Below are 26,642 nucleotides of genomic sequence, written 5' to 3'. Positions count from 1 at the left end.
GGGGCTGCGCCGCGCTGCTGCCGCGCTGCTGCCGCCGGCCGCGGCCTGTGTCCGCGCCCGCGCCGCCGGCTCCATGGCCGCCCTGCTGGTCAGCCAGCCGCGGTACGCCTGGCTCCGCGAGCTGGGCCTCCAGGAGGAGAACCCCGGCGTCTACAACGGGCGCTGGGGCGGCAGCGGCGAGGTGCGTGGCGGCCGGGGGCTGCGCGGCGGCGGGAGGCCCCGGCCTCAGCGGGATCCCAGCCCCAGGCCCGCCCTGCTGGCCTAGCGGCCCCTCGTCGGCAGTAGTTTACTCTCCGGGAGCTAACGTCAAAGTTAGGCTCTTCTGACGGTGTATTTTTTCCCGATTCAAATATTTTTGGGGGCATCAGACTACTGTATGTAGTTGTGTTACAAAAACACAGGCTTCTCTTGCATAGTATCCAGTAGTTATGCTCTCTTTATTCCATAAATACCTGAGCATTTCCCATTATCTATGTATTTTTGATGCTCAGCATCTCTGTTCTTGCATGTCTGCTTCCAGGTGGTGACAACGTACTGCCCCGCCAACAATGAGCCCATTGCCAGAGTCCGCCAGGTAAGCCTCCGGCACCAGAGAGAAGCCCTGAAAAGGGGGTTTTGGAGAATAAAGCCTGACGGCTCTGTGAGAAGAGAGAGTACTCCAACCCCAATGCTTAGAACAAAGAAGTTTTGGTTATTCTGGTAGCTGGTCCTTTTCTCGACCAGATTTGGAAGAGCACAAACCTCCTGAGGTTGGTGACTCCGGGGATCTAGAAGCTGTTGGATCACAATGTAGATCCATCAACCAGAAGCCAGTCTATGTGTTAGAACTGAGTCTCTGACTTCTCTGAAAAGAAGCAGTAGTCTGCTATCTTTTTTTCTTCCATGGTCTCGCAGATGTTGGGAAGAGAGAAGTCTCTACTGTCCATTTACATTTGTTTCCTGAGGGAGTTGGAGTAGGCAGAATAGTTGTAGAAATACTGCCATTCAGTGAAGCTGTGTGGACAGGAAGAGGTGTGAGCAGGAGAAATGTGACATTCACATGATAAATTTATGAAAATTTTTGGTATAAGAGTAGTTAACCTATTCCTTTCCTAATTAAGGATTCCATTAGCATTTAATATTCACTGAAGCTGCTGGTCCTCACAAACTTTTTTATTTTTAGTAGTAGTGGTATATGAGATTAAGATATGATACATAGAGTTTGATGGTGCCCCCATTACAACTATTTCTTATGGAGCAGCTTTTGTCTCTGAAGGAAGATTTCTGCTTAAGTTTTAATTTTGTGTAGGCAGCAGGTATACTTGCCTAGACATTTTTATTTGACAATAACTTACTTCAAGGAATTCTTAGACTAGCACAATAGAAATCAACATGCTGGATTAGGATCAGACTATGAGAGGGTATAACTTCCTGTAAAATGGTATTCTGTATTATCCACTGGAATGTCTTATGCTTAAGTTGTATACCATATCTTTTCTGTGAGTATTTTTGTCTCACTTTTCTTCTTTGACATGCTCATTCATTCAGGCTAGTTTGGAGGATTATGAAGAAACAGTCAAGAAAGCTAAAGAGGCTTGGAAAATCTGGGCTGATGTAAGTTAACAGGTTTGACTTATCTTATAAAATCTCTCTCTGGCAGGTAAAAGCCATTAAATTGCCCCTTTAGGAGAGCATGCATTTATGTTCTGTACATTATGTTAAAGCAAAAATCTATAATGAGGACCTCAAGAAATAAATTCAGACAACTCCTACATGTTACCATTAAAGTACAAAGATGAGGACAATAACTTGTGGAAAATGTTTGCTTTTAAAAGCCTGGCAAATTTACCTAGGTCTGTGCCCGTATTCCATTGCCAGCAGGTCCGCTGAAGCTGAAAAACTCTGTAGTAAGCAAATTATCCCTCTGGGTGTGTTTAACTTCATGTTGCAGCATGCTGCCTTCTGTGAGAACACTGCAGAATACTTGAATATCTAACTTAAGGTGATAATTCCTTTCTCATGGGGTGGAAGAAGTCTGCTGGTTTTGAACGTCCCTTTTTGGCCAGTATCAGTTCACTCCTGATATTTCATAGAACAGCTATGTTACTCCAAAACTTTATCACTACCTTGTTGTACCAGACAATGGCATGTGATGATATTGTTGCAATATTTTTACTTAATAAGCCATACTTAAAACTCTTTCTGTATGAGCTCTGTCCAGCCAGCTTCTATTTTCTTTTTCTTTTTTTTCTTTTTTTTTTTTTTTTGCTGGCCATGAAAAGCTTATGTTTATAGATACCTGCCAGCTCTTAATACAAGCTGAAAATCTGAATTTTGTATAGTATTGGGTATCTGTATTTACTCATCGAAGTACTTTCTCTTGCGTGTAGAGAATAAAGTTTAGGACAAACAGCAATGCTTCCTCAGCTCCCTCAGAATATGCTAGTACATGCTTTTTGTTAAAATATGTGACTGTAATGCTGCTGAGTTCATACAGGCTCATGTGTTTGGAAATAATCTGAAAGCATTTTAACAAATAAAAAGAATCAATGTGTCTAATCCTTTAAAGCCCGATCTGAAAGCTGTTTGCTTTAATTTGTAAATTATGTTGTTATTAATGAGCTCATGTGAACAATTTTGTCTATGGAAAGATAGCTTGCATGGTTTATATATTCCTCACTTCTCTCTTTCCAGCTGCCTTTTCATCACTGGTTTCTAATACTGTAAAATCTATTGCAGGTGCATGGCTTATTATTGATCCTATCTATTGATTGTTATCTAACATATACTGATAATCTCATCAAAACATCTATTGATATTTGGTATGTGTTTTTAATTTTTCAGTGGCTGGGGCTTTGAGGTAARAAACAATGCTGTGTTTCTCAATGTGTGTTAAAAATGTGTGCAGCTATTGTGGTATTGAAAACCAGTTTGAAAATACTGCAAGAGATCAGAAACCAAAAAGTGTGATTTAAAACAAAAAAAAGGAAGGCTTATGTTTCTTGAGGCCCAGTTGATTGTTTTGGGCATTGTGGGTACTGTAACTGAACAGAAGTAGCAGAACAAGTAATCTGAATGTTTCTGGTAGTATTAAATGGAAGTGAGGTTTTGGCCAGGTGTAAATGTGTTCAGCATTGTCAGTCTTGATGAGGCGCAAAACTTTCTCTAAGCAGTTTACATGATAAAAATGAGTTAATTAGTAACTATGAGTTGAGAAAATAGGGGGAAAAGTGCAGCAATCACTGCAGCTCTTGCTGCAGGGGTAGCAATTAGTAGTATGTATGTAGCAGAAGTCACAGATGTTCAGTCTCAAATAGATTCTTCTGTTTCCTTTTATTTTGCCTAGATTCCTGCACCTAAACGTGGAGAAATAGTGCGACAGATTGGTGATGCCCTGAGACAGAAAATCAAAGTTCTAGGAAGCTTGGTAAGGTGTTTTGAGAAGCAGCCTAACTTCTGGGAAGAAAAATGTCAAAATTGTTCTTCTCTGGTTTTCGTGTGGCACTCTGCAATACTTATCTTCATGATTATTCAAAAGCCTCTGTTAGTTCTTTTAGCTTTCCTGAAGGACTTCTAATTAAAAAAAGGAAAAAGAAACATGTAGACTGCTATTTGTCATCCAGTACTAAAAATGTTATTTCATATTTAAAATAAGAAAAGAATGATTCATTCTGAGCCTGTACTCTGCCTATGAAGATGGTTAAAACTGTTGCCATGCTCTTTTCCTACTTCCCTGTCAGATAGGACACTGTCTGGTACAAAAAAAAAAAAAAAAAAAAAAAAAAAAAAGTCCTGAAAAAACCCTTCCTCTAATACAGAGCTTTTAACCTTGAGCTCTTTCTGGTGATCTGCAGGATTTTGAAAACTTAGATGTGGAGATCTAGGACTTCAGAAGGAGCGATGGTTTTAATGAGATCTTCTTGCAGAGCCATGTGGGATATAAAGGTTGAAGTACTGTTCCTTTAACACACTTGCTAGTTGCTAAGGACATAAAGAAGACAAGTGCAGAACTTGCGGCTTTTCTTTAACAGAGCTTGTCTGTATGTGCTGCTATTCAGAAACAGCTGTTCTCAAGTAACTCCCTGTGTAGTCAAGCCTATATTGTTAACCTACGAAACTTTATTCTGRTATTTCCCTTGAAGTTGGGTCCTTAGCAGAGTTTTGGGGGTGGATTTAGAGTGTGAAAGTACATTTGTGTTTGAAAACTGTCCAGATTCCCTGATGAGTATGGACAGACAAGTTTGCTGTATGCTCTTCTGACAAACCACATTGCATGTTGCTGAACCACACTTAATAGTTTTCCCAAACAGATGATGAGCCTATTTCATGGTAGTGGCTGAACATTTGTTCTGTGTACTAAATGTTCAGGTTTTCAGACTAAGTGATTGTAGTAGTCTCTTGTAGCTTTAGGATGTGAAAATCCCTCTGATGTAAAAGGGAAGGGAATGGCAACTCATTTTTTTCATATGCAGTTGGAAGTTTCCATCTTAGCCTTATAGTGACCTTGTCAATTATCCAGATGCATTTCTGGCAGTCTTACAGATTGGGTGATCTCTTTCTTGGTGAATATGTCCAATGCCCCTCTGTTGCTGGTCACAGATTGGGGCTCGCCCTTCTATCTTGAGGTGGCTAGATGTCCTGGAGTCTGAGTCTGGTGCTCAGGTTCTCAACTTCTTGTTCCCAAAGAATAACTCTTACAGGAAATCTGGTATTCTGGCCAGTCCCTTCTCAGCTGGCTTCCCCTTCTTGAGGAGGAAGCAGAGGTCTGACGTAGTTTTCTAGGTGAGCTATGTAGCCTAGCAGAGCTTTGGAACCGCAGGCATTATGCAAATAAGAAGTAGTATATTTAGTCACCTTTATTCTAATCTTTGCATGGGGAATAAATTCTTGTGGAAGTCCTTGAACCTGATTCCTCACTTAACGGCTTCTTCAAAGTACAGCCCTCAACCTTCCTCACTTTTGGGATATCACCTGAAAGCTTGTTCCCATGGCTAATCAATGAGTCTGCTGTGCACATCTAGCATACTTCAGCAGAAGACTTTAGTTTTAGAACTAACTTCAGCTAAAAACAAACAAAATGGTATTAAACAACCTGTGTCACTAAAAGACTAAGGGTGACTAGTCTATTTCAGCAGTCTCTGAAAACTGGATCTCTCAAGCTCTCTTTGAGATGTTGTAAAATCTGTAGTTTACTTATGAAAAATTTAAATGAGCATTTTGTTTTGGTGGAACAGATTAATCTTTCTTCTTCAATTTATTCCACACTTGAACCAAAATGAATGAAAATATTTTGAAGAAAATGCAATGTTGCTTTGAACCAAGCCTATGAGGCTCATTACTTGTGGATGTAGTTTCAGTGGTTTACTTTTGACTTCTTCTGTTGAGTATCTCCTGTTCTATGGGAATGCAACTCTTATCTAACTGTTGTGGTTATTATATTTCTTTCTTTAAGCTGAAAAACTCAGGAAGAGATGTATCTTTTCTAATGAACAAAATTGTATTAGATCTTACTTGGTGTGCAGATATACCTGACACTAGCAGGAGACAAAATATATTGGAAATGCATGTGGATTTTGAAAAAAAGATAATTATATCTTGCTCTTAATGTTTTCAGGTCTCTTTAGAAATGGGAAAGATTTTTGTTGAGGGTGTTGGGGAAGTGCAGGAGTATGTTGATGTCTGTGACTATGCTGTTGGTTTGTCCCGAATGATTGGTGGACCTATTTTGCCCTCAGAAAGTAAGTATACACAGTATTTTTTTTTTTTTTGCATTGATGAAGGGATAGAGATAAAATATGTCAAATATATAGTGGTGTACTGCAGAAAAATCTCTGTACTGTGAGTTCTGAAGGAAGCATGTTGTCTAGGAATAGATTTGCTGGTAGGCAGTAGTGTCACCTCATGAAATATCTATTCTGTGGCATATATCAAGAGATACTATAGATTTTCTCTCTGCTCCTTGAAGCATTAGATTCTCTTTGCTTTTTCTGTTAATAAAAGTGCTGGAGGAAAGTATGTGAAAAGTTAAGCAGGTGCTTAAGCACCTCTTTATCAGTTGCTGCCTAGCAAACAATAGCGTTCCTGTTAACTGAACAGTTAAAACAGCAAAAGTGATTGTTGATTAGTTGTATGATTACTTTTCTTTTCCACAGTCTAGCTGACTTTGTTATAGTAAGCTGTGGAACACATTTATTACAGCATATATTTTATTCTTGACCATAGTATTAGAGTGTGCCTGAAAATTAGATGAAGCCCTTTTCTTTTTTAATGATAGGACCTGGTTTGTAGAGTCCTTTTGTTGTGATAGTAACTATTGTGTGTTTCCGTGGCCTAAACGTAGGCTTTGGGAAACAACTTAGGCACCAAGATGCTGTTGTATGCCAGAACTATTTACATACAGTCTCAGTAGAAGTAAAACCAGACGTGTGTGCTCCTGTTATAATGTGTGAATTATGACAGTCTTTTTCCTATTTCTGGTTTTCTGTAGTAGATGTCTGTATTACTTTTTTTCCTAATACTTTATTAAAAACTACTGCTAGCAAAATGTATTCTGGATGCAGCAGAATTCGATCTGGTTTTGTCTGTAAAAATGTACATTATTTCCATGTATATGAACTCCCTATTTTCAGAATGGATTGTTAAGTTCTGACCATTAAAAAAAAAAGTCTTCAAAGGGCTGTGAAAAGAAAGGGCAGAAGTTGAGTTCTGCCTGTCTTAGTGCAGAGACCCTAAATAAACCATTGGGCAGCTCTCTGCAAGCTAATGCTCTGATGAAAGAAGGCCGACAATGAGAGATGAACGAGTAATGAAGGCCAGCCAAATCGGCTGTGCTTGTAAGGCCTCATGATTTCTTTCTTTTTTTTTTTTTTTTAAAAAAAAAAAAAAAAAAAGCATTAGGTGGATGCAAATTGCAGTTGTGTCTCTGCTTTCAGGACCTGGCCATGCCCTTATAGAGCAATGGAACCCTGTAGGGTTAGTAGGAATCATCACGGCCTTCAATTTCCCTGTAGCAGTTTATGGGTGGAACAGCGCGATTGCAATGATCTGTGGAAATGCTTGCCTCTGGTAAGATACTGCTTTCCAATATGCTAAAAGTACTTTAAAATTACAGAGCTATTGTCTCAGGCATGTGATTATTCTCAAGTACCTATTGTTTCTGTGATACAATTCCATCTCATACAGGCTTCATTTTAGAAATGAATCTGTTTATTTTTAGATTCAGTTGTAATCAAAAAACTTCATTTTATTTTGTGATAGCTCCTTTTATGAGATATTGAGGCTCAGGCCTGTCCAGGACTTAGCTATGTAGCCTGTTAATAAAGATCCCAGGTTGGGCCTTAGAGCACTGCTAGTAAACAAAGTTAATATTTTCAGAATTGGTATAACTAAGATTAAGAATCTAAATAGGTTGTTTTACTTTCTCCTTCCTTTCTGTTTGATCTATCTGCTTCACCGTGGGGAGTGGGGGAAATGCATATTTGAAATATTTTCCATTCTTGGAGAATATTTTCCACTTTTGAAAAATTAAAATGAAAATAATTTCATTCATATCAGTATATTTAACTTTTTTAATTTTTTTCCTTTTAGGAAAGGTGCACCTACAACTTCTCTCATTAGTGTAGCTGTTACAAAGTGAGCTGTGTTTCATTTTTTTTTGTTTTGCTTTTTAAAGAAGTTATCTTCTGAGTGTTCTGTCCGAGAGTTTTTGGTGATGAGAGGAACCTTTCCCCTTGTTATATAAACAGGAGCAGCGCACACAATGCTTTTTCTTGGGACGAGTGCTATGTCTCTGTTGAAGTAGGGTAGCTGTGTGGTCTGTCTCCATGTAGAAAATGAACTGCTCATGAAATTCAGCTTCCTTCAATGGCACACTCGTGTTTCAGAATCAGCTGAACATGAACACCTATTTTTAAGACATTCTCCTGGTTGGTTGTGTAGACCTGCCTACTGAAGATGCCTCCACACAATCTTTATTATCCAAAAGGAGTAACACTGCAGCATGTTTTCCCAGGGTTCAAAACTTGTTCCCAATACAAAGGAGAAGAACTGTAAAGAATAAATATCACAGTGATATGTACTGTAGATTTATTACCACTTTGTTTATTATATTAGCATTTTAAGTGCTTATCTATCGCATGCTATAGATAACATTTATATTTAAATGGTAAATATAAATAGGCCCATTTCAAATAACTAATTAAAATATTTTAGCTCTAATATTAATTACTGAGAACCTGGTCCAGACTGTTCYTGAGTATTTTATATAACTCTATGAAGTTATATGAATGTCTCTTTCTAATGGAAGCTTGAAAAAGACACTATGGCTTAGGTTTTTATATGCTGATCAAATGCTTCTCTGTGACATATTTGATTTTTTTGTGTGTGTGTGAGTAGTAGCTGTAACAGCAAGATCCTTGAGGAGAAAAGTGTGTATTGTACAAGTGCATGTGAATTAAAATTAACTGCAAGGCTGTTGCTTATTTAATATCTGCAGCTTGTTCATGTGCATACTAACACAGATTTTGAGGGCTTACTCTCTTTTATATGCTTCTGAAGGAAATCTCAGAAATTTTTGTGTTTAATTCTAGGATAATTGCCAAGGTCTTAGAGGATAACAAAGTGCCTGGAGCAATCTGTTCTCTGGCTTGTGGTGGAGCAGAAATTGGGTAGGTAACATTTCTTGAGTTTTGTAAAGAAGGATAAAGGAGAAAGAATATTCTTTGAGGATCTTCTGGCTGTAAAATTACTCTAATTTCCAGGAGTTCCCAGTACGTGCAAATACCTGTTACTGTCATTTCTTACCAGCTACTCTGAAATACGAGCTCTACTGCAAACTTACAATGCATATCTCTGTGTGCTGTCTCTGGTTGTGAGATCAGCTGCTAACAATTTAACAGAAATTCCAATTCGATGAAGAGCCGTGACTAAGTTTACGTTCTACTTTTTTTTGCAACCATGCAGGACATATACTCAAAACACAGGAATATAACTAATACTAAATTCTACTCGTGTACTCTTAAGAGTTTTCACTTTGTAGCCCAGTAAGCTTTCTGAGTAACTCCCACTCCTATATAGGAGATTACATCCCCATTTTCCATGCTTGTGTAGGGCAATGTACTCATGCATGGATGCGTACCTGTGCTTGGAAGCAGTACAAATTGAATACTTCTGTCTGATTATTGCAGTCTGGTGATTCCTGCTACAAGTGAGTGTTCAGATACATCTTCTAAGTATTTCAACAGAAGACAAAACAAAATAGATGGTAACCATTGCAAAAGGTCATAGATATGCATATTTTCTTAAGAAACATAACAATCAGGACTGGTCTTACTAATTACTTTGGATTAAATTTCAAAATTAGTATGGGTGATTCACTGGTGATGATCTGCCATGAAGCAGGGGAGGAAAACAGTCATTTTCCTGTGCTTTTCTGACTAAGAGGAAGCTTTACTGACTTCTGTCACCTATTGCTTTCAGAAATGGAGCTTTGGCTTTAAAAGATCTCACTGGTTGCATTTGTAAGGAGTGATCGGCTTTTCCAGCTGTTTGCTCCTCTTCACCATGGTGGTATGTCTCTTCCCACAGGGCAGCAATGGCGAGAGATGAGCGAATGGACTTGTTGTCCTTCACTGGCAGCACGAAGGTGGGCAAGCAGGTAGCACTTATGGTTCAGGAGAGATTCGGTGAGTCRGAGAGGTCCCTTCCTTTTCATTCCTTTCCATGGTTGGGAAAGGTAGAGGATCCCCGGGGAATTTTTAAAGTACAGGTTGTTTAAATTGTCTCACATTATTTCCTTTAACTCAGTGGAAATACAATGATGAAAGTGCTCAGAGCTARATACTGCATTTTGTAGTTAATTCTACCGCAGTTCAGGATTTCTCTCAAAGCATCCAGAAATCCACAGGCCAACAGCTAATTTTGTGGGGTTTTCCATGAGTGGAAGTGTGTGGAGATTGTCAAAATGGACAGCTAGGATCTATTATCTTCTGGGAATCTCTGGAAAAAATTCATCCCCCCCTCACCCCCCTTTTACTTTTTATGAGTACAGGAGAAAAGTTATGATCTTTGAGACGACATTTTTGTTGCAAATATTTGGAATATGTAGGCCTGAGTCTATGCTGCTGGATTCTAACTTGTGCTGGTTTTAAACCTAAAACTTTCTGAACAGTTTTTTTTTGCATTATATACAATTCTGCATTTACAATTCAGAAGAGTGATGCTAAAAATTCAGAACTGATTGCAAAACTTCTGTGTATTCAAAGAAAGACGTTTAATGAAATCTAGCTGTAGTCAGAGGTGACCTCACTGAATGAGGGGCAGTGGATATGCGTGTGATTGATATAACTTGTGTTTTGTGTGTTTTATCAGGTCGAAGTCTGCTGGAACTGGGAGGAAACAATGCCATTATCGGTAATATGCACTGCAACAATTTAGTCCCATAGGTATTATTTGAAAGTTAGTACTGTCCTTTTTTACACCATGGATTTAAAAAGTACCTAGTAGAATGTGTCTTTTTGTCTGTCTTCAGTATTGAGGGAGGGGTAGTGTTTTAAGACAAAAATTACAATTTGAGTTCTTAACATATATACACTGTTGGAAAGAAGGAAATGGGAGAGGCAGTTGGCTTCAGTAATAGGATGTGGACAATGCTGCTAATAAATTTTTGCTTTAGGATAGGTCTGATCTCTTGATCACTGCATTTTTAGCTTTTAGGATTTATTTATATGTTGACAGTAAATAGACATTGAAGTACTGCGAGTGATTAAGTACTGTCTTGAAAGCAAAGCATGCAAGTACTTATTCTAGTAGCATATTTTATAGATTTAAGTAACTTAGGGAGTCATCTAGTTCCTAGATAATGCAAATGTGGTAAAAGTGGGCAATWTGGCAGAAAAAAAACCAAACTCACTAAATACTTAAATTGCTGTTCTGYTGTGTTAGTTTTCTGTTTCATCTTTCTGATACTTCAGAAATTGTTTGCCTTTTCACTCGGAAGTCTTGCTTTTCATGAGATTGGCTTTTGAGTGGTGGCATAAACGTGGCCTGCTTGGACTTCCCAAATTTAATAATAAGTTTGGATATTTACAGAATTTCAGTGGGACTAATTAAGCTGAATGATGTCTTTGAGATTTTTACATAGTAGCTTCGCTTTAAACCATCCTACTCTCTTCTAGCCATGTGAATTTGTTCAGCTGTTCTCATTTGTATTTCACAATATTATGCACCTGTACATTTTAGTGTTCTGTTTTGTTTGTTTGTTTGTTTGTTTTAAATACCATCTGAGTTCATTTGCCAGTGACAGGAGGACAAGATAAAGAAACAGCAAGAAATAGCTTGTAGGATCTTGAGTTAAAATGAAGCTGAGATTCTTTACAAACTTTGTTGAAAAAAGTCCTTTTCAGTAGGTCAGACAGTCCAGTTGTATTTGGCTTTAATTCAGAGTATATAAGTACTCAATAAGAATTTTGAGATGTTATTGTGCATCTTAGTTTAGTGTGCTTGTGCCACTATTCCTAATGCTTCTTGACCAACCTATCAGAGTTTGTTATACTCTGTTTAATGTCTAGTGAACTTAGGACCTTCAACACGTAACGCCAATTTGCATGTATCTGATTAATTTAGTGACATACTGATGTTTAACTTTTCTTAAGTGTTTGAAGATGCAGATCTGAACCTAGTCATCCCATCTGCTCTGTTTGCTGCTGTGGGAACAGCGGGTCAGAGGTGCACGACAGCCAGAAGACTGGTGAGTAAATGTATATTGACTGGTTTGGGTATCTCTGGCTGTGAACTTAATTCCAGATTTTAAGCTCAAGAAGTGCCTAATAGTTATTAGGTAAATTTACCTATTTATAATATATAAAAATATATAATTTATATATGTATATATCAATTTAAAAATACCTAATATTATGGAGAACAACCAATAGTCTTTGAAATGCATTTCTACTTTGTCTGAAAACATTCTGATAGGAAAGTAAGATGGAAATTTGTCATGCTGCTGTAATTCTAAACAGTTTCATGCATGTTTCTAAATATATTTGGTGCTAAAGTCACAAAAATAAAACTCATTGTACTTTTTGTAGTTCTCTCTGTTTTCATTGCCAGAGCTTGTTTGCCCATTTCTGCTATGACTTTTGGTGCAGGGTTTAGATTTCAGCAAGCGAGGGTGTGTTGCTTGCCCTTTCCCCCCCCCCTTTTTTTTTAAAAAAAACCCCACGTTTTCAACAAGTTGACGTGTGTTATAATGTCTTCGTATGGCTATTTAGTCTTTTCTGTATGGCTYGACTGGGTAAATATTAATCAAAAAAAGATTTGATTAAATTTGGGCAGATAGGAAAGGTGATGATTCTCAAATTGCAAAAATAAGAATCGCATGAGTGCCGAAGCACTGAATCTGAGAGTTTACAAAACATCTTGCTATCATTGATCTGAGATAGGGTTAAATTAAAACAGAGGTTTTATGTGCTTGCCTCTCTTTAAGTGCTCGTGATTTGATTTCATGGTGTTGCTGCTCTTTTGAGGCCTTGCTTATGTGTTTATTTCTAACTGTTATTTGCTGAACATGAGCAGCACTACCGCCACACTCCCTTCTGCCCTCTACAAAATGCAGCAGTACTTCAGTAGTGATATGCTTAGCTTAGCTGTCTTACAACACTCTTACCCAATTTTGTTTAGTTCCTGCATGAAAGCATACATGATGAGGTGGTGGCAAAGCTTGCGAAGGCCTATGCCCARGTCCGCATCGGTGATCCATGGGATTGTAAGTAACTGTTTTCAACTCATAGCTTTAGGAGAGGTGTTTCTGTTTCCCTTATTTGAAATTCCAAAGTGATTATAGATCAAAGCTCTCTAATTTTACTGGTTGAAGCAATTTACCAGGGAATGAAGATAGCTAAATGAAGATTTCATTTAGAATACAGACTGTGAAAGGGAGATGAAGAATCCAGCTAATACTGTTCATCCTGGACAGATTAAATAATGGCTACCCAAATGTCATGATAAGAATATTTAGGAAAATACACAGTTTTCCTGAAAGAATGTCTTTGGATCCTTGCTTTTTAGCTGACACTCTGTATGGGCCTCTTCATACCAAAGAAGCGGTGAAGATGTACCTTGATGCAGTAGAACAAGCAAAACAACAAGGTGGCTCTGTGGTCTGTGGTGGGAAGGTGACTTATTTTTATTCTCCCTACTATGATTAGTGTTCTAGAAAAAAATGCTGCAAGGTGGTGGTTTAGGCAAAGATTGTACTGCAGTTTGTCATGTCARCCGTTAAGAGAATAGTAAGTTAGCCAGTCTGAGAATGTCAGAATTGAGGTCTTTTTTTTAAGGTAATGATGGCTTTCTACTTGGAAGCTACCTTCTCCTTCAGGAAATGGTTATGAGCTTTCTTCCATTTCTTGAACTGTTCCCTAGTCACACGGGATGATGAAAATAAAAACAACAGTGCAAATGGTGAATATCATGCATGTAATGGAAAACGGCTGTTCTGTCCCCAGGCCCTGGGTTCACAATATCAATCTTGAAGAAATCCGGGAGATTCAAAAGAGTCGCTTGCACATCTGCATCATGTGGGATGTTTAATTCTTGTGGACTTGAATTATCTTTTACTGGCACCTGGTTTACTCTAATGCCTTTAAATTTCTCTTCCTGACTTACTAGTCAGCCTGCAGGTAAGGGAGGGGGGATGTATTTTTATCAGCAGGTGAGTTTGAGATTTGATTGCCTACCTAGCAGATTAAGTTAGGCTTTTGTATTTTAAATATTTAAGTGAGTAAAGTTTAAGATGTCTGTCTGACCTTCTGTTTCTGATTGCTAGGTACATTTATAGTAATGACACTGTGAAGGATTCCCTCCCTACAGTGGTGGCTAAGCAGAATGCTGGTTTGGCTGAACTTGGCTGTTTCTTCTTTTATGTGTTTTGAAGGTTATAAATCGTCCTGGAAACTATGTTGAACCGACGATTGTGACTGGCCTCCCTCATAATGCACCTATTGTGCACACGGAGACATTTGCCCCCATACTTTATGTACTGAAATTTAAGGTAAAATAACAAGGGGAAAGTTGTCTGGTGTCAGAGATTGTGACAGAAATGTTGAGAGAGACTTCAGGTTTGTCATGTTCATGCAATTGTCCTGACAGTTCCAAGAAGCAGTAACTGTTGTTCTGCGCTGTGGGATATCCACTGTAATAGCTTAAATCAGTGTGTAGCTACTATATGAATCTTCACTGGAGAGCACTGGAGTTAAAATGGGAGTCTGTAGAGGAGTAGATTTTTGTTGCTCATGTCAGAGAGTAGATTGTGTCTTTCTGTGCAGTTGCAGAGACCCTGACTTGGTGCATAAATATTTGTCAAGTAGYATTCAATATAGTGTGTTATGGCCGTAGCGTATTGGGGATTTTCCCACAGTGCTTCTTTCTGGCTGCTTGCCTTGAATTGGCATAGTTTAACCACTGACATGCTCCTCCTTAGGCAGAAGAAGAGGTTTTTACCTGGAATAATGAAGTAAAGCAAGGTCTCTCCAGCAGCATCTTCACCAAGGATTTGGGCAGGATTTTCCGCTGGCTTGGGTATAGCTCAGATTATTTTTCTTATCTTCTTAGAGCATAGGATCACTGTCTTTCATGTCTCTTGTAAAACCTATGCATGCTGCTAGCTGAACATCTTACAACCTTCATTTTGAGGAAGGAGCATCTCTTGATCCTGAGCATTAATTTAGTTTTTATCTTCATTCATAGGCCAAAAGGATCCGACTGTGGCATTGTGAATGTCAACATCCCAACCAGTGGGGCTGAGATTGGAGGTGCTTTTGGTATGTTATTTGAACAATTTGTTTTTTTTTCTTAAAATGATCAAATTCTCTAGTATTAAGTTTAGAGACCAGGTAYTATTCCTCAGGTTTCTTATTTTGACTCTGAGATGATTTTTTTTTTTAGTGCCTTAGTTTCTCATTCAAAGAAAAGCTTCTAGTGCAGATGAGAATAAAGCATTACCAATGTAAAGCTAGTATRATTCAGATCTCCTCATGTTAGTTTTCAAGGTTCAGTCTGTTCATGTAAATGACTAAATCTGATGAAATCAATGAAGTTTATTTTGAATTACTCTGCTGTAGGAAACAATGAAAATTGGCTAAAGATGGTTGAGTTTCAGCTTTAAAAAGACCCCTTAGTTTTGACTTTTAAATATTCCATGTACTACCTTTTCTTTTCTCTCTCTCTCTCTTTTTTTTTTTTTTTTTTTTTTACCTGTCAAGGAAATGTAGCCCAGAAATGGTGTTCTGAGTATAGGCTAAATTCAAAATTGTTAAAATCAAAGTTTTAATTGAGGCAGTTTTGAGCATGATTTGTGGTGTATGTTTGCATGTATGTATAAAAATTACAGTGTAAAGTGTTTTCATGAGAGAGTCTTTAAAAAAAAAWTTTTTTTTAATCTGCCTTTTTCTCCATTGTATGTACCAAAGAAAGGGAGGAGGGGGAGAGAAGGAAGACATACTCAGCTAAGTGCTTAACCAGTATGAGAACCAGCAYGTTGTACTAGCATCTCAACTTAAAACATCTTGAAAACAGCAATCTCTAATATTAGTGTGATGAAAATTTCAACTTCAGGCAGAAGTTTTGTGGATTAAGAATGGAGAGAATTGGCTGTGTCAGTGGTGTGTGGTGGTATTAATATAATTTATTCTACATTTACTGCAAGGGAAATGTAACAGTTTTCCAGTGTGCACGTGTGAGGGGTGTGTGTGTGTGTGTGTGTGTGTGTGTGTTTTTAAACTGTCTCACCTCTTGTAAATAGTTCAGATTTCTGTGACAAAAAAGTTACCAGTTTTCGTTAATCTTTTTGTTTTTTTCTACAGGTGGTGAAAAGCACACTGGTGGAGGAAGAGAATCTGGAAGTGATTCATGGAAACTTTATATGAGACGGTCAACTTGGTAAGAGAGAAGTTTTTAATTCCAAATAAATGCAAATTACAGGTAAACTTGTTAAAGTTGAAAATATATAAATCCTCGACTACTGGGAGTTATTTTCACTAAATGTAAGATAAGCGTGTTTTGGTTTTTTGTTTTGTTTTTATTTTGATTTTTTTTCTCTCATCTTTAGCTGATGTAAACTCAGCTAAAAATTAAATTACTGAAACTTGTCAGGAAGCAGGTGAAGTGGGAACTGCCAAGAGCAGACCACTGTTGCCGGTGGGGAGCAGTTTAGTTGACTGCTGRGTATCTCCATGAATCTGCTGACAACTACTCTGTACTGGTCCATCGTTCCTGTTCTCTCCTGCTGTCCCCAGCCTTTACCTGCACTAACTTGGTTAGCATGCCTACAAATGTGAGAAATCCCACCTGGATATTCCTATATGAACATTCTGTTATTAAGAAATAAAATAGAGGAGTGTGTTCTCTCCTTTGAGTGAGTGGAGGGGCAGTGTGGTTTTCTATGTATGTAGTTACTATATTGAAATCTGGAGTAAATAAAGTCAGTTCATAATTTAAACAGGCAAATACAGTATAGAAGTTTTTTGTATGCATGTGACAGCAATCAAAAGCCTTGTACGTAGGAAATGGACCACATAATCTTGATGATACAGCCTGCTTCTCTAAATACTTTTTTCTCTTCCAGTACAATCAACTACAGCAAGGACTTACCTTTGGCTCAAGGAATCAAGTTTCAGTAGCCACCTTATGTATGGCRTTGCCATGAACTCTCCTAACATTTCAGAATGATGTACCTTCTAAGCCTCATGGTGAAGAAAATTATCTGAAACTCAGCTGCAGCAATGATAATTCTGTCAGGAAATCAGCTACTCTAAAATTGTTTCACTTTCAGTGTATTAAATTACTACTTTAACCTTCAAATTATTTAGTCTTTGGGAAGAAGGAGTGGWGACTGAAACTAAACAAACTTGGTTTCGGGTGGCCTGAATAATCGTCTCTTGCCTTATCTCTGTGCTTCAGTGTCAACACTGTCTGTATCCCGCACCGTCTGCTGATATATACTGCTAGTAGGCCCCTGCTTCAGACTACATTACTGAATGTCCTACAGATACCTGGTGCTACAGGAGGGTCCAGTACAGGGCTGTTTTTCAATACATAAATAAAGATACGTTTTTTGAGATTCTTCGGGCTTCTAAGTTTCTTGTACAGTGTTTTGRAGCAGGTGTGTTCAGCTGTTTTCTCATACAGAGCTGCTAGCTGCCAGAAATGTCATAAAGACTGCTTTAGTTTTCCTGCCTCTCCTTTAGAAAGGAGACTTTCACCCCTTGTGTTGGGACATAAGGGATAAGATCACTGTCTACTACAGTCTCTTGGAACCTCCTCTTAGACTAGAACGGTTCGTGGTTGATTCAGATTGTTGTGGCCCTTGTGACACCCTACCACCAGACCATCTGAAGAACCAGAAATGTAACCAGGAGGGAACGTACTCGCAGAGGAAATATGCTGGGGAAAGACAAGCTGTTTATGCTCTGTTTCGCCTTAGATGGTCTTTTCTGTTAACTACTGAAGCCTACAGTCATCAGGAGCACATTTGAGAACTTTTTCAGAACCTGAAAAGAGAAAAGGTATGATGCTCTAGGCTGAGTGGAGCTTTCCAATGATTCACTTCTTCTTTTTTTTTTTTTTTAATGCACTGTTGTTGGAGAAGAGTTTCTTTTCATCTCAGTCTTGCATATAGATTTCCACAATCATTGAACCTGGCCAGGCCATTCAGTGGGGGCTCAGATTCTAGCTTTGATTTATCTTGATGCTAAGATCTTATAATAACAATGTAGGGAAARTTGTGTTGAAGGTCCAAAGACTGCAACACTATCTGGCCTTCTTTCATCATAGTATCCGTTTTTAAAATAGGCTATGTATTTTAAATTGTACATCTGTGTTATAAAAAGTATTTTGAGTGGCACTTTCTAAAGAACAGGTAGTCTAAGCTTTTCCCTACTGAAGCTTAAGAGACTTGCAGTCAGGTCAGCTCTCTGCAGTAGTTCTTTGTGCTTTGTCATTTAACTAGGAAGTAGTTTTCTTGAATGGGTGTGCATTTTCACACAGACACAGAACTGAAGTCACCTAAGCAACAGATAAATCATTAGCAGATAGAGGGCAAGATGTCTAATTTCCAAATTTAATTATCCTGAAGGTAGCACAAATTATACGTTGCATTCGCTGACGTTGGTCTCTGGCACTGAAAACCACTATGGCACTGTCTTAATGAAAAATGAGTTCAAGAGCTTCTCTTTTCCCTTCTTGCGGCTTGTTAATAGTGTTTGGATAGCTTCATTCCAAGCAGGTAAACAAGTTCAAAATAAAGAGCCGTTCTGTGTTGATGCCACATCCATTTGTCTGTAAAATAAAGACCTCTTTACTGTTTTGGRTAAGATAATTTCACAAGTCCATTGGTTTAAATTACAATGGAGTTTCTATGCACAGGAATAAAGTTGGCTCTGCCATCTGTCCTTAGACATGTTGTCCAGTGTTTCGGCAATCTTCAAATCATTACCTGAAAATGAGAATGAATAGAAAAAAATTAAGAGTTATGAGGGTGACTGTGCTGTATAGCAACATGCTAAGCTTCTGGGATTTTTGAAGATTAACTTGKAGTTTTGGTGTGTAATGATCCCTTCTTCAATATAGACTTTTCAGTAGTCTTGCAGAGAACTTTCATCTTGAAGCACCTCTGTAACTACCTTTGTTTTTGGAGAATAATTTTTATTATATCTACTTTATGTAGGCAAATACATGTCTCCATTAGTAGATTACAATTTCATTTTAACTTTTTCTGAGTGTGTAAACTATTCCAAAGATCATGTTATCTGCATAGTCAGAGACTTTTGGTATGGCATTATAGCCCAAGCCTGTAGCATTCAACCGATTCTTGTAACACCTTATCTGCCTCTGAATTCCTTAGGTGATTTCTGAATCTTGCTTCCCCTCTCCCCTTTTATTTATTTAGTTACCTATTGTTAAAGAAGCTTTTCTGAATTGGCTAGTTGAATGACTTATGGTGAAGCAGGTTGGGGAAGAGCGCAGTTTGAAGACTGGCTTCAATTGTGGATTGTAATAGTTTTTGGCAAGGATATAGATGCTATAAACAGTTGTGTTTATGATGAAATAATAAAACTAAAGTAGGCTTAAAGATACCGTAAACATGCTATTTCTAGTTTCTAGCTTAATTAGGAAAGTCCATTCAGGAGACTGTAAACTGCATTAGCTGTCATTGAGTTATCTCACCCAGAGGAAGGCAGTTTGAGTATTCATAAAATATGTGTTGGAGCTACTGGTGTGTGCAACAAAATGGAACTTGCAGTTTTAATACAAATGCTGTCAGCAGCTTCCACTGTTGCATAAACTTAATTACCACTAAATGTGTAACACCAGTGAATAACAAGTGGTAAGTGACACGTGATCAATAATTCATTTGTTAGCACAGTATCGCTTACTGTGAAATGACCTTGATAGGGACAGTCTTGCAAGTAACTTGCTTTTTGCAAAGAAAAAAAATAAATTCTACAATTATCATTTTAAGTTTATAAACAAATACAGCAATTGCTTCTATAATGAATAGTGAAAAATCAGTGTGGAAGGGGACACAAATTGTTAAATGTGTACACAGGCAAATGACATAATCATGCAAAATTAAAATCCTGCATAAAAATGATGGATTGGCAAGGACTTTTGCAATGTCTTCTGCTCGGTATTCTGAAATGTGTGTTCTTTGACACAGCAAACGTGCTGTCCTTTGTAACATGCCTAATGTTTGAAAACTAATGGATTAATTYGTTTGCAAATCTCGGTTGGCACTATGCTGGTTTTTGCAGTGCTAGGTATCTAACCTTGTATTTTGAATGTGTTTTTTTTTGCAGGTACTAGGTATGAAGGTACATATTTATTCCATCTAAATTATCAATTGTTCTTCTTTTTTTTTTCCTGCAGATAACAGGGAAATGCTTCTATATTTTGGAACAGACTTACACAGTAAGGAGTAGCAGAACCTTTTCTTTTCATTGTGTTCCTCTCGGTGTCGCTGTTGGTCAGAGTAAAGCTTACTGAAGAGAAACAGAATGCATTTGTTCTCCGATTCTCTCTTGCTCATGAGGTCACCACAGAACAGCTTTAGCATTCATTAGGCAGATGTGTAAAACACAAGCTGCTGCTTCTGAATATCTTTTATATTCCAGCACAGCTGGGAACATTACTTTTTAGTTGGTAATTAAATCTACTTCACTCTGCTTAAGCCTCAGTTGATTAATGCAGTTCTTATGTAAAACATTAACTCCAGAAGCCAAAATATAAAAATAATAGTATTTCAGTTCAGTACTCATCTCCAGGAAAGAGCAAACACATTATTTAATACACACTTTATCTAGTACCTTACTGTTCTCTGGCCTTATGGCTCTGTTTTCCTGGAGTCCAGTTTCTAAGAAGCTGGGGTGGAGCGGTAAGGTGGAAGATCTAAAAGTGATTAGTGATCACAGATGAACGAAGCATTGCTGTTCCAAGGCAGCTTGTACCCCTATTGACTGCTGTGAACCCCATCTTACCTGTTATCCAAATTTTCTTTCAAAATATTTTGGTTTGTTGGTTTGTTGATTGTTTTTCTGCTAACCTAATGCTGRTGTGGCTCCCTGCAGAGTACAACAAGCAGCAGAGCTGGCCAAGGGAACCTGTAGGAAGGCAGCAAGCAGCTGTTGGCCTGACTTGGGCTGCTTCTGGAGAAGGAGGGGCCTTGAAGGTGAGAGTGAGGAACTGGAAGCAATCAGTGGAGGAGGTGAAAGACGTAGGTGGTGTTGCTGAGAAGAAGCTGCTTTAGATGCTCARTATTACAGTAGGAATGCTGGGGAAGATGAGGTCGGACTGCAGCAAGTGGGAGATGGCAGAGTGCACCAAACAGGATAGATGGACAGAGCATGTTTTGGGGTATGTTATAAAGGAATAACCGGATAAGGTAACTGGATAAGAGCAGGGAAAGGAGTCAGAAGCTGTTTAAGCTAACACACTAGGCTGCAATTAGGGTAGATAAAGCATAGATACACATATTCGCTATGGGACAGTRTCATCTTAACCCTCCAAATCTGGTAGCATTCATCCAATGGAGCATGGATCTGAAAGTAGGGCAGGCCATCAAACTGTTTGCTATGATAGAAAGCAAACAAAAGGATCTGAAAGCAAAGAAAACATTCCTGTTTTGGTGCCTCTGTGTTAATGTTCATTGGAAAGCTAACCTTACTAGTAGCTCAGCCTACTTTATTCTGTGTTGAGTTGTTCCAACAGGAAATGGTAAATATGAAGCATCCCTTGCAAACTCTTACTTAAATGAGTTCTTCAGATGACAAATTTGCTCATTCCTGTTAGGTCAAATGTGAGCTTGCCTCTTTGGTGAGGTGGCCCTTTGAAACTGGGTCAAGAAATTGGCATTTCAGAATTTACTTGTGTTTTGCAAAGGTTAAGTGATTTGTTTTGCTCATGGTGGTCCTCCGATAAGCTGAAAACGTATATTTTGACTGATGGGGTTGAACAACTAAGAAAAGAGAGCAAACTATGTTCTGGCACAAAATTACGGCTGATATAATCCAAGTTGGTACAGTTCATTTTTTTCCCCCTTAAATACTTGTATACAAAAAACRTATTTTCTGCAGCATCTCCGTGACTGGCATTTTTAGTTGTTTACCTGTATCCTCATTTCATARCTTCTCATTCCTCAACACTGAGGTACGATTAGTCAGTCTTTATTACAGGTTGGTAAATCAGYGGAGCAGAGCAGAAAATAATTATCCTCTTCTTTTCTCATTATTCTGGTTTAGCATGTTTCACTTCAGTATAATTGCTCCAGAATTGTATTTGCTGGGAGTGGAAAATCTGGAGCGTATGTGTCTCTGCCAGGTTGCTTAATTAATTAAGACTGGAGGTATTAATCCTTGCTGTCTTCCCACAGTGACTGGATTGGTACAGTGAGCACAGCCAAAGCATGAAGTTCACATCCTCCTCCCTTTTCTGAACTACCTTTGTTCAGCTTCACTTTCCTCTAGAGCTCTTCACTAGGAGACATGGTGGTAGACGGGATATTTTTCTGAAATATGCCATTCTATTGCTTTATTTTTCTAGGAAATGGCAAAAGCTATTCACCCTTTTTGCCGTAGAAATATTGTCTAACTAAGCTAAGTTAGGCAAAAGGCACAGTCCTTGCTCTTTTATGAGGAACGCAGAGGCTCACCTTAGTGTATAGATGCATCCCTAAATTGTACTCGGACACCTGCTGCTAAGAGAACAAATATGCAAACGCTTGTTTTAGTTTCGTTTTAGAGCTGCTGGATATACCTTTCCTAGCCAATATAGAGCAAGTTTTGGAAGGGCTGGGAACAGGGAGATGAGAGGCCGTGAGTTTCAGTAAGCTAATTTAAGATGGGTGGTGGTGGTGGTGGTGGTGGTGGTAACTTGGTTGTTCTGCCTCCCTTATAGAGCATTCCTGTCTTGCCCTTTGTTCCTTTTCCCTACTCAGCTCTGCTGCTCCCACCACACTGGCGTATCGCCAGTGTTTTCAAAGGCAGCTGCCCCGCGTATGGATGYGTGCGCCGGCAAAGGTAAAAGGCAGAGCTGGGAGGTAAGCAAGCGAGGATGACCTTCACCCCTTTCCTCCCAATTTACTGTCAGCTGAGCCAGTCGCCAGGCATCAGAAACATCAGCATGCCTTCTGGGGGACACAGACCTAAATCAAATGAAGACCTCATGCCAGTGAAGCACAGATGTGACAGCCTGGCTGCTGTCCTGCTCCGAGGAAACCAGTAGTGTGCACTTGCAGCTGTGCAACAGCCTCACCGACAGAGAGAAGTCTGCYCTGGTCTAGCAAATATCCGGGAAAGTGAGTCGGAGCATTGTAAAGCAGGATTCTGGCTAGTGCATTGAATTAGAGTCTGAATAAAGTCTTAATTAAGCTGCTGCCTATCCCTGGGCTGCCCACATACAGCCTGTGCTTYTCCGTCTCTGTGCTCTGCTGAAGCACCCACCGCAGAGTAAGGTGGGGTCCTGCAGCTTTTGGCTGCCCAATTCATTTTTTTGCAGAGCCACGGTGGGGGGAATCTCACAAAACCTGGCTATTACTATTTTATTTTACRGCTCAGGGGTTGTGAGGGCAAGGGATAGTCCCATATAAGCTYTTTCTTAAATATGGCTAAATGCCACTGAAAGGAAATTAGATACCCAAAGCAGCCTCCTGCAAGAGATAAGCATGTCTTTACCATGTGTACACATCACCTCCAACTTCTSCTTCCTCTGCCAGACTGGTCCCTCAGATGCTCCAATCCAGTTCAGAGGGGCAACACAGGTGAAGCAATGCACCTTTGTACACCGTTTAAAATGCCCCGGCTGATTTTCCTGGAAGCAAAGTAGGAATGCAGGTTGGAACTGCACCACAGGCGTACTGGTGAGTATAAGAAGGAAGAGCAAGTGAGCAGGAAGAGGGGTAGCAGTAGGAAAGCTTTACTGGCCTTTAGCCAAGGCAACTRCTAGCAGGTTGAACATCTGTCACAGCCTGCAGTGCTTCTTGGTACAGCGGGTCAGAAATGTGTATGCATATGAAGTGACTCAGGCAACTGTTTGACTAAACCCTTAGAAGCCAAGAAATGCTAATTTCTTTGTGCTCATTTTTAATCTCTTCAGGAAAGACATTAGCCGAGCACCCTTACGAGCAGCACACTGATACTAATGTAGCTGGCCACACAGGTCTTGTGAGAGATTGCTCATTGCAAGCTAGGTAAGTGGAGGAAAGGCAAGTAGTGTTAGTCACCAAAAATGCCGGCACTCCTGCAGCCTACCATATTTTATTGCCAATAAAATCTTAGGTTAGCAGCTCCTATTTTCATTTCTTAATCCTAGGAGAGAAATTTGCATATTGCAGATGATTTAGAGGAACAAGAAGAAGGACTGATCCACAACAGAGGTATCAAAGGATACGTTCTTTTGTCTCATTTGCATTTCCTGCACTTTGCCCTAACATGATTTTGAAGGCCTACAGGATTGTGGTAGTAAAATTACCGACCTGTGTTTTCCTCAAGTAATCTCTATTTGAAGTAGCAGTTTTGGCAGCAACTTGCTCAGTGCGGTTTCTCTCATGTTGTCGTTTGCTCTGCTGCCAAATGGCTGTCAACGCTGTAAACCAGAAGCTGCTGTTTGCTCAGACCTTTCTGACTGTATGCTTCCACCCACTGCAGTAATTCACATTTAAATTGCTTTATCATATATGTTACGCAAGCTTATGTAGTGCAAAGCAATAAGGAATTGCCCTTGGAGTCCAAACAGGGACCACCACTGTATAGAGTTTTGTCCTTTGGACAGTTTCTTGATCATAAATTAATCAGCGAATCCAGGCTGCTACTATTTCTTTTTGCTGTAACAAGTTTTCTAGCTTGTTAATAAGGTTGCCAAAATTTGTGCTAGACTGATTAAAGATGTGAGGGCAAGTGTGTTGGAGGAAACCAACATCAAGGCTTTGTTTCAGCTCATAAAAGATCTGCCTTTCACTTCCTCAAACTGCACATCCTCATTACTCTGTAACGATACTGAAACTTTTGCAACACTTATTTAATCCCARTACGCTTGATAATGGCAGGATCTCCCACCATTGGGCTGTGCGTGTTAGCATGTGTGCAAGCATATTCACTTGGGAGTTTTTTTTGTGTCAAGTTCAACCTGAAGAGGAAGAGCTGGTTCTCTCCTAGGGCATCCACAGCCCCTGAGTCATCGAGAAGAAATGCTTGTGCCATGCAGCGAGGGACGAGGCCGAGTAGTTCGGCCAGAGGCTAAGCCTGCCACACACGCCCCAGCAAGCTGGGCCCCCAGCGAGACCAGTGCAGGACATGCACCAGCTGGAAGTGCCACCCCTCTCCCAGCGGCAAGGGCCTATACCTTTACTGGGTGATACCACAGGGAGAAGTCACAACTAGCAGAAGTGGTGAACTTCAATAGCTAGAGTTTCAAAATTTTCCCAGTCAGGGTATATTATGGAAAAATTTTGGCTGCAGGGGACGAGCGCTGAATTCTTCTATTGCTCAGGCTTTTTCCCCTGAGCAGAGCTAAGTATGGAAAGCTTCAAGGCCAGAGGGAAAAATCCCATCTTGCTTGGAGTTTTCAAGTCCACGGTCCAGAGCACCTTTTGTGGAGGTCCCAGGACACTGTGTAAAAACAATTCAGGGGCTTGAGCAGAGTGGGCTGTTGTACACTCGCTCATTCATTGAGTTACTCTTGAGCACACTATAATGAGTTTTTACTGGAAGGTAGTCGAGGGAATTGAAAACAAAGTAAAACAAAACAAGTGTTCTTACTGATAATGACAATAGCAGAGGAAGAACTGTCAGAGGGAAAAAATGCGTGTTTTATGATTTAGACATTAACATCTCCATTTTCCAATGTGATTTGAATGGCTCTGTTTTTGCAATAAGTTATCACACACTGTAAAAGAGAGAATATGTCCATGCAGTCTGAAATGAATACCCAGTCTTTGGAAACCCAAAACTAGCTTAAAGATCTCTCAATTTGAATGCTGAAAAATAGGTGTATTTCAAAAAGAAAGAAAGGTTCACAAACTGGATATGGTTACTCTAACATGTCATGAATATCCATCTACATTCTCCTTTACTTTTTCTCTTGCTGGGGTCTTCTGTGTTTGGGAAAAAGATCTTGTGCCTGAATATCCCATCTGTGAGATTTTACAGATACCTACAAAATTCGCATTGAGTCTACTTGTCTTTCCTGGTTATCACAAAATATTTTTTCAAACAACTTCAGTAAAAGTTTTCTAAATATTCAAAGAGATTATACTTTCACAGAGGGTTCTACTGTGAACAGCAAAATAATGTAAGAAAAGAACAGTTATGTGAAAAGCAATTAAGTGATAGGATTTATACTGTTATAAGAATATAAAAAGAACCAACAAGTTTACCTTTGCCTTTGGTGGTTAGATGAATCTCTAATACCACCACATACCATAGGTAGAAATTCCCTGAATGATTAAGCAAATAAATGTATTTGTGGTTATCATTTGTATAAGCATTTTGCATTAATTCTGTCTAAAATGATAGAATTGTTAAAATTGCAGTGATTATTAAAAATGATATACACTATAGGATGGCGTTGTACTGTGTTACCCTGGCACAACTACCTCCTCCCCCTCACATTTTTCACCAAATTCAGAAACAAAAATGGAATTTCCAGTATTTGCTTAAGGAGCTTATTCGAAGCATTAAGAGAGCCAAGGAAGAGATTTGTTCCTCAGAGTAGAGAGTGGAGTGTTTGCTAATTCAAGAAACAGAAGGGAATGGAAAAAGAGAAATGATAAATGGAGGAAAGAGGAGATGAAGGAGATGTAGTCTGTGTTTGGAGTTAGTGCCTTGAGACTCATTTCACTATTCAAAGCAGGGAGAAAAACATCCAATAAGGCATGTCAGGCTTACTGCAGAAATGAATATTGCAGTTGGCTACAGTCCATCTTACCACGAAGCATACTTGCTGTGACAGACGTGCTTCCGACTGCGCTATTAGAGGCTGGCACAGCTTTAAAATGGAAGATTTGGTTTCAGTAGGTTGGAACTAGTAATATCACTGTCATGGCAGTAGGTCACTGCTTCCCGAGGGAACACAAACCAAAAAAAACTCTCAAAATGAATCTTTGTATAGGGCCATCAGGT

General features: G+C 39.1%; 1 protein-coding gene across 1 annotated transcript; it reads left to right on the top strand.

The window, feature by feature from the left end:
• The first annotated feature begins 6 nt into the window (after positions 1-6).
• On the top strand, positions 7-17,092 carry ALDH7A1 (aldehyde dehydrogenase 7 family member A1). Its single transcript, XM_085323214.1, has 18 exons — positions 7-181; positions 521-574; positions 1,528-1,593; positions 3,326-3,406; positions 5,594-5,717; positions 6,912-7,044; positions 7,567-7,611; positions 8,568-8,645; positions 9,565-9,662; positions 10,348-10,389; positions 11,631-11,725; positions 12,658-12,742; positions 13,045-13,151; positions 13,910-14,026; positions 14,456-14,553; positions 14,722-14,795; positions 15,837-15,912; positions 16,598-17,092. The coding sequence occupies exons 1-18, from the start codon at positions 74-76 to the stop codon at positions 16,650-16,652; spliced, it is 1,536 nt and encodes a 511-aa protein (XP_085179340.1). The 5' UTR covers positions 7-73; the 3' UTR covers positions 16,653-17,092.
• Positions 17,093-26,642: the final 9,550 nt, after the last annotated feature.

Source organism: Rhea americana, unplaced genomic scaffold, assembly GCF_003343005.1.
Source record: "Rhea americana isolate MKP2758 unplaced genomic scaffold, rheAme1 scaffold_83, whole genome shotgun sequence".
Lineage (NCBI taxonomy): Eukaryota > Metazoa > Chordata > Aves > Rheiformes > Rheidae > Rhea > Rhea americana.
The sequence above is the reverse complement of the archived record's forward strand: the minus strand, read 5'-3'. Positions and strand labels throughout refer to the sequence as shown.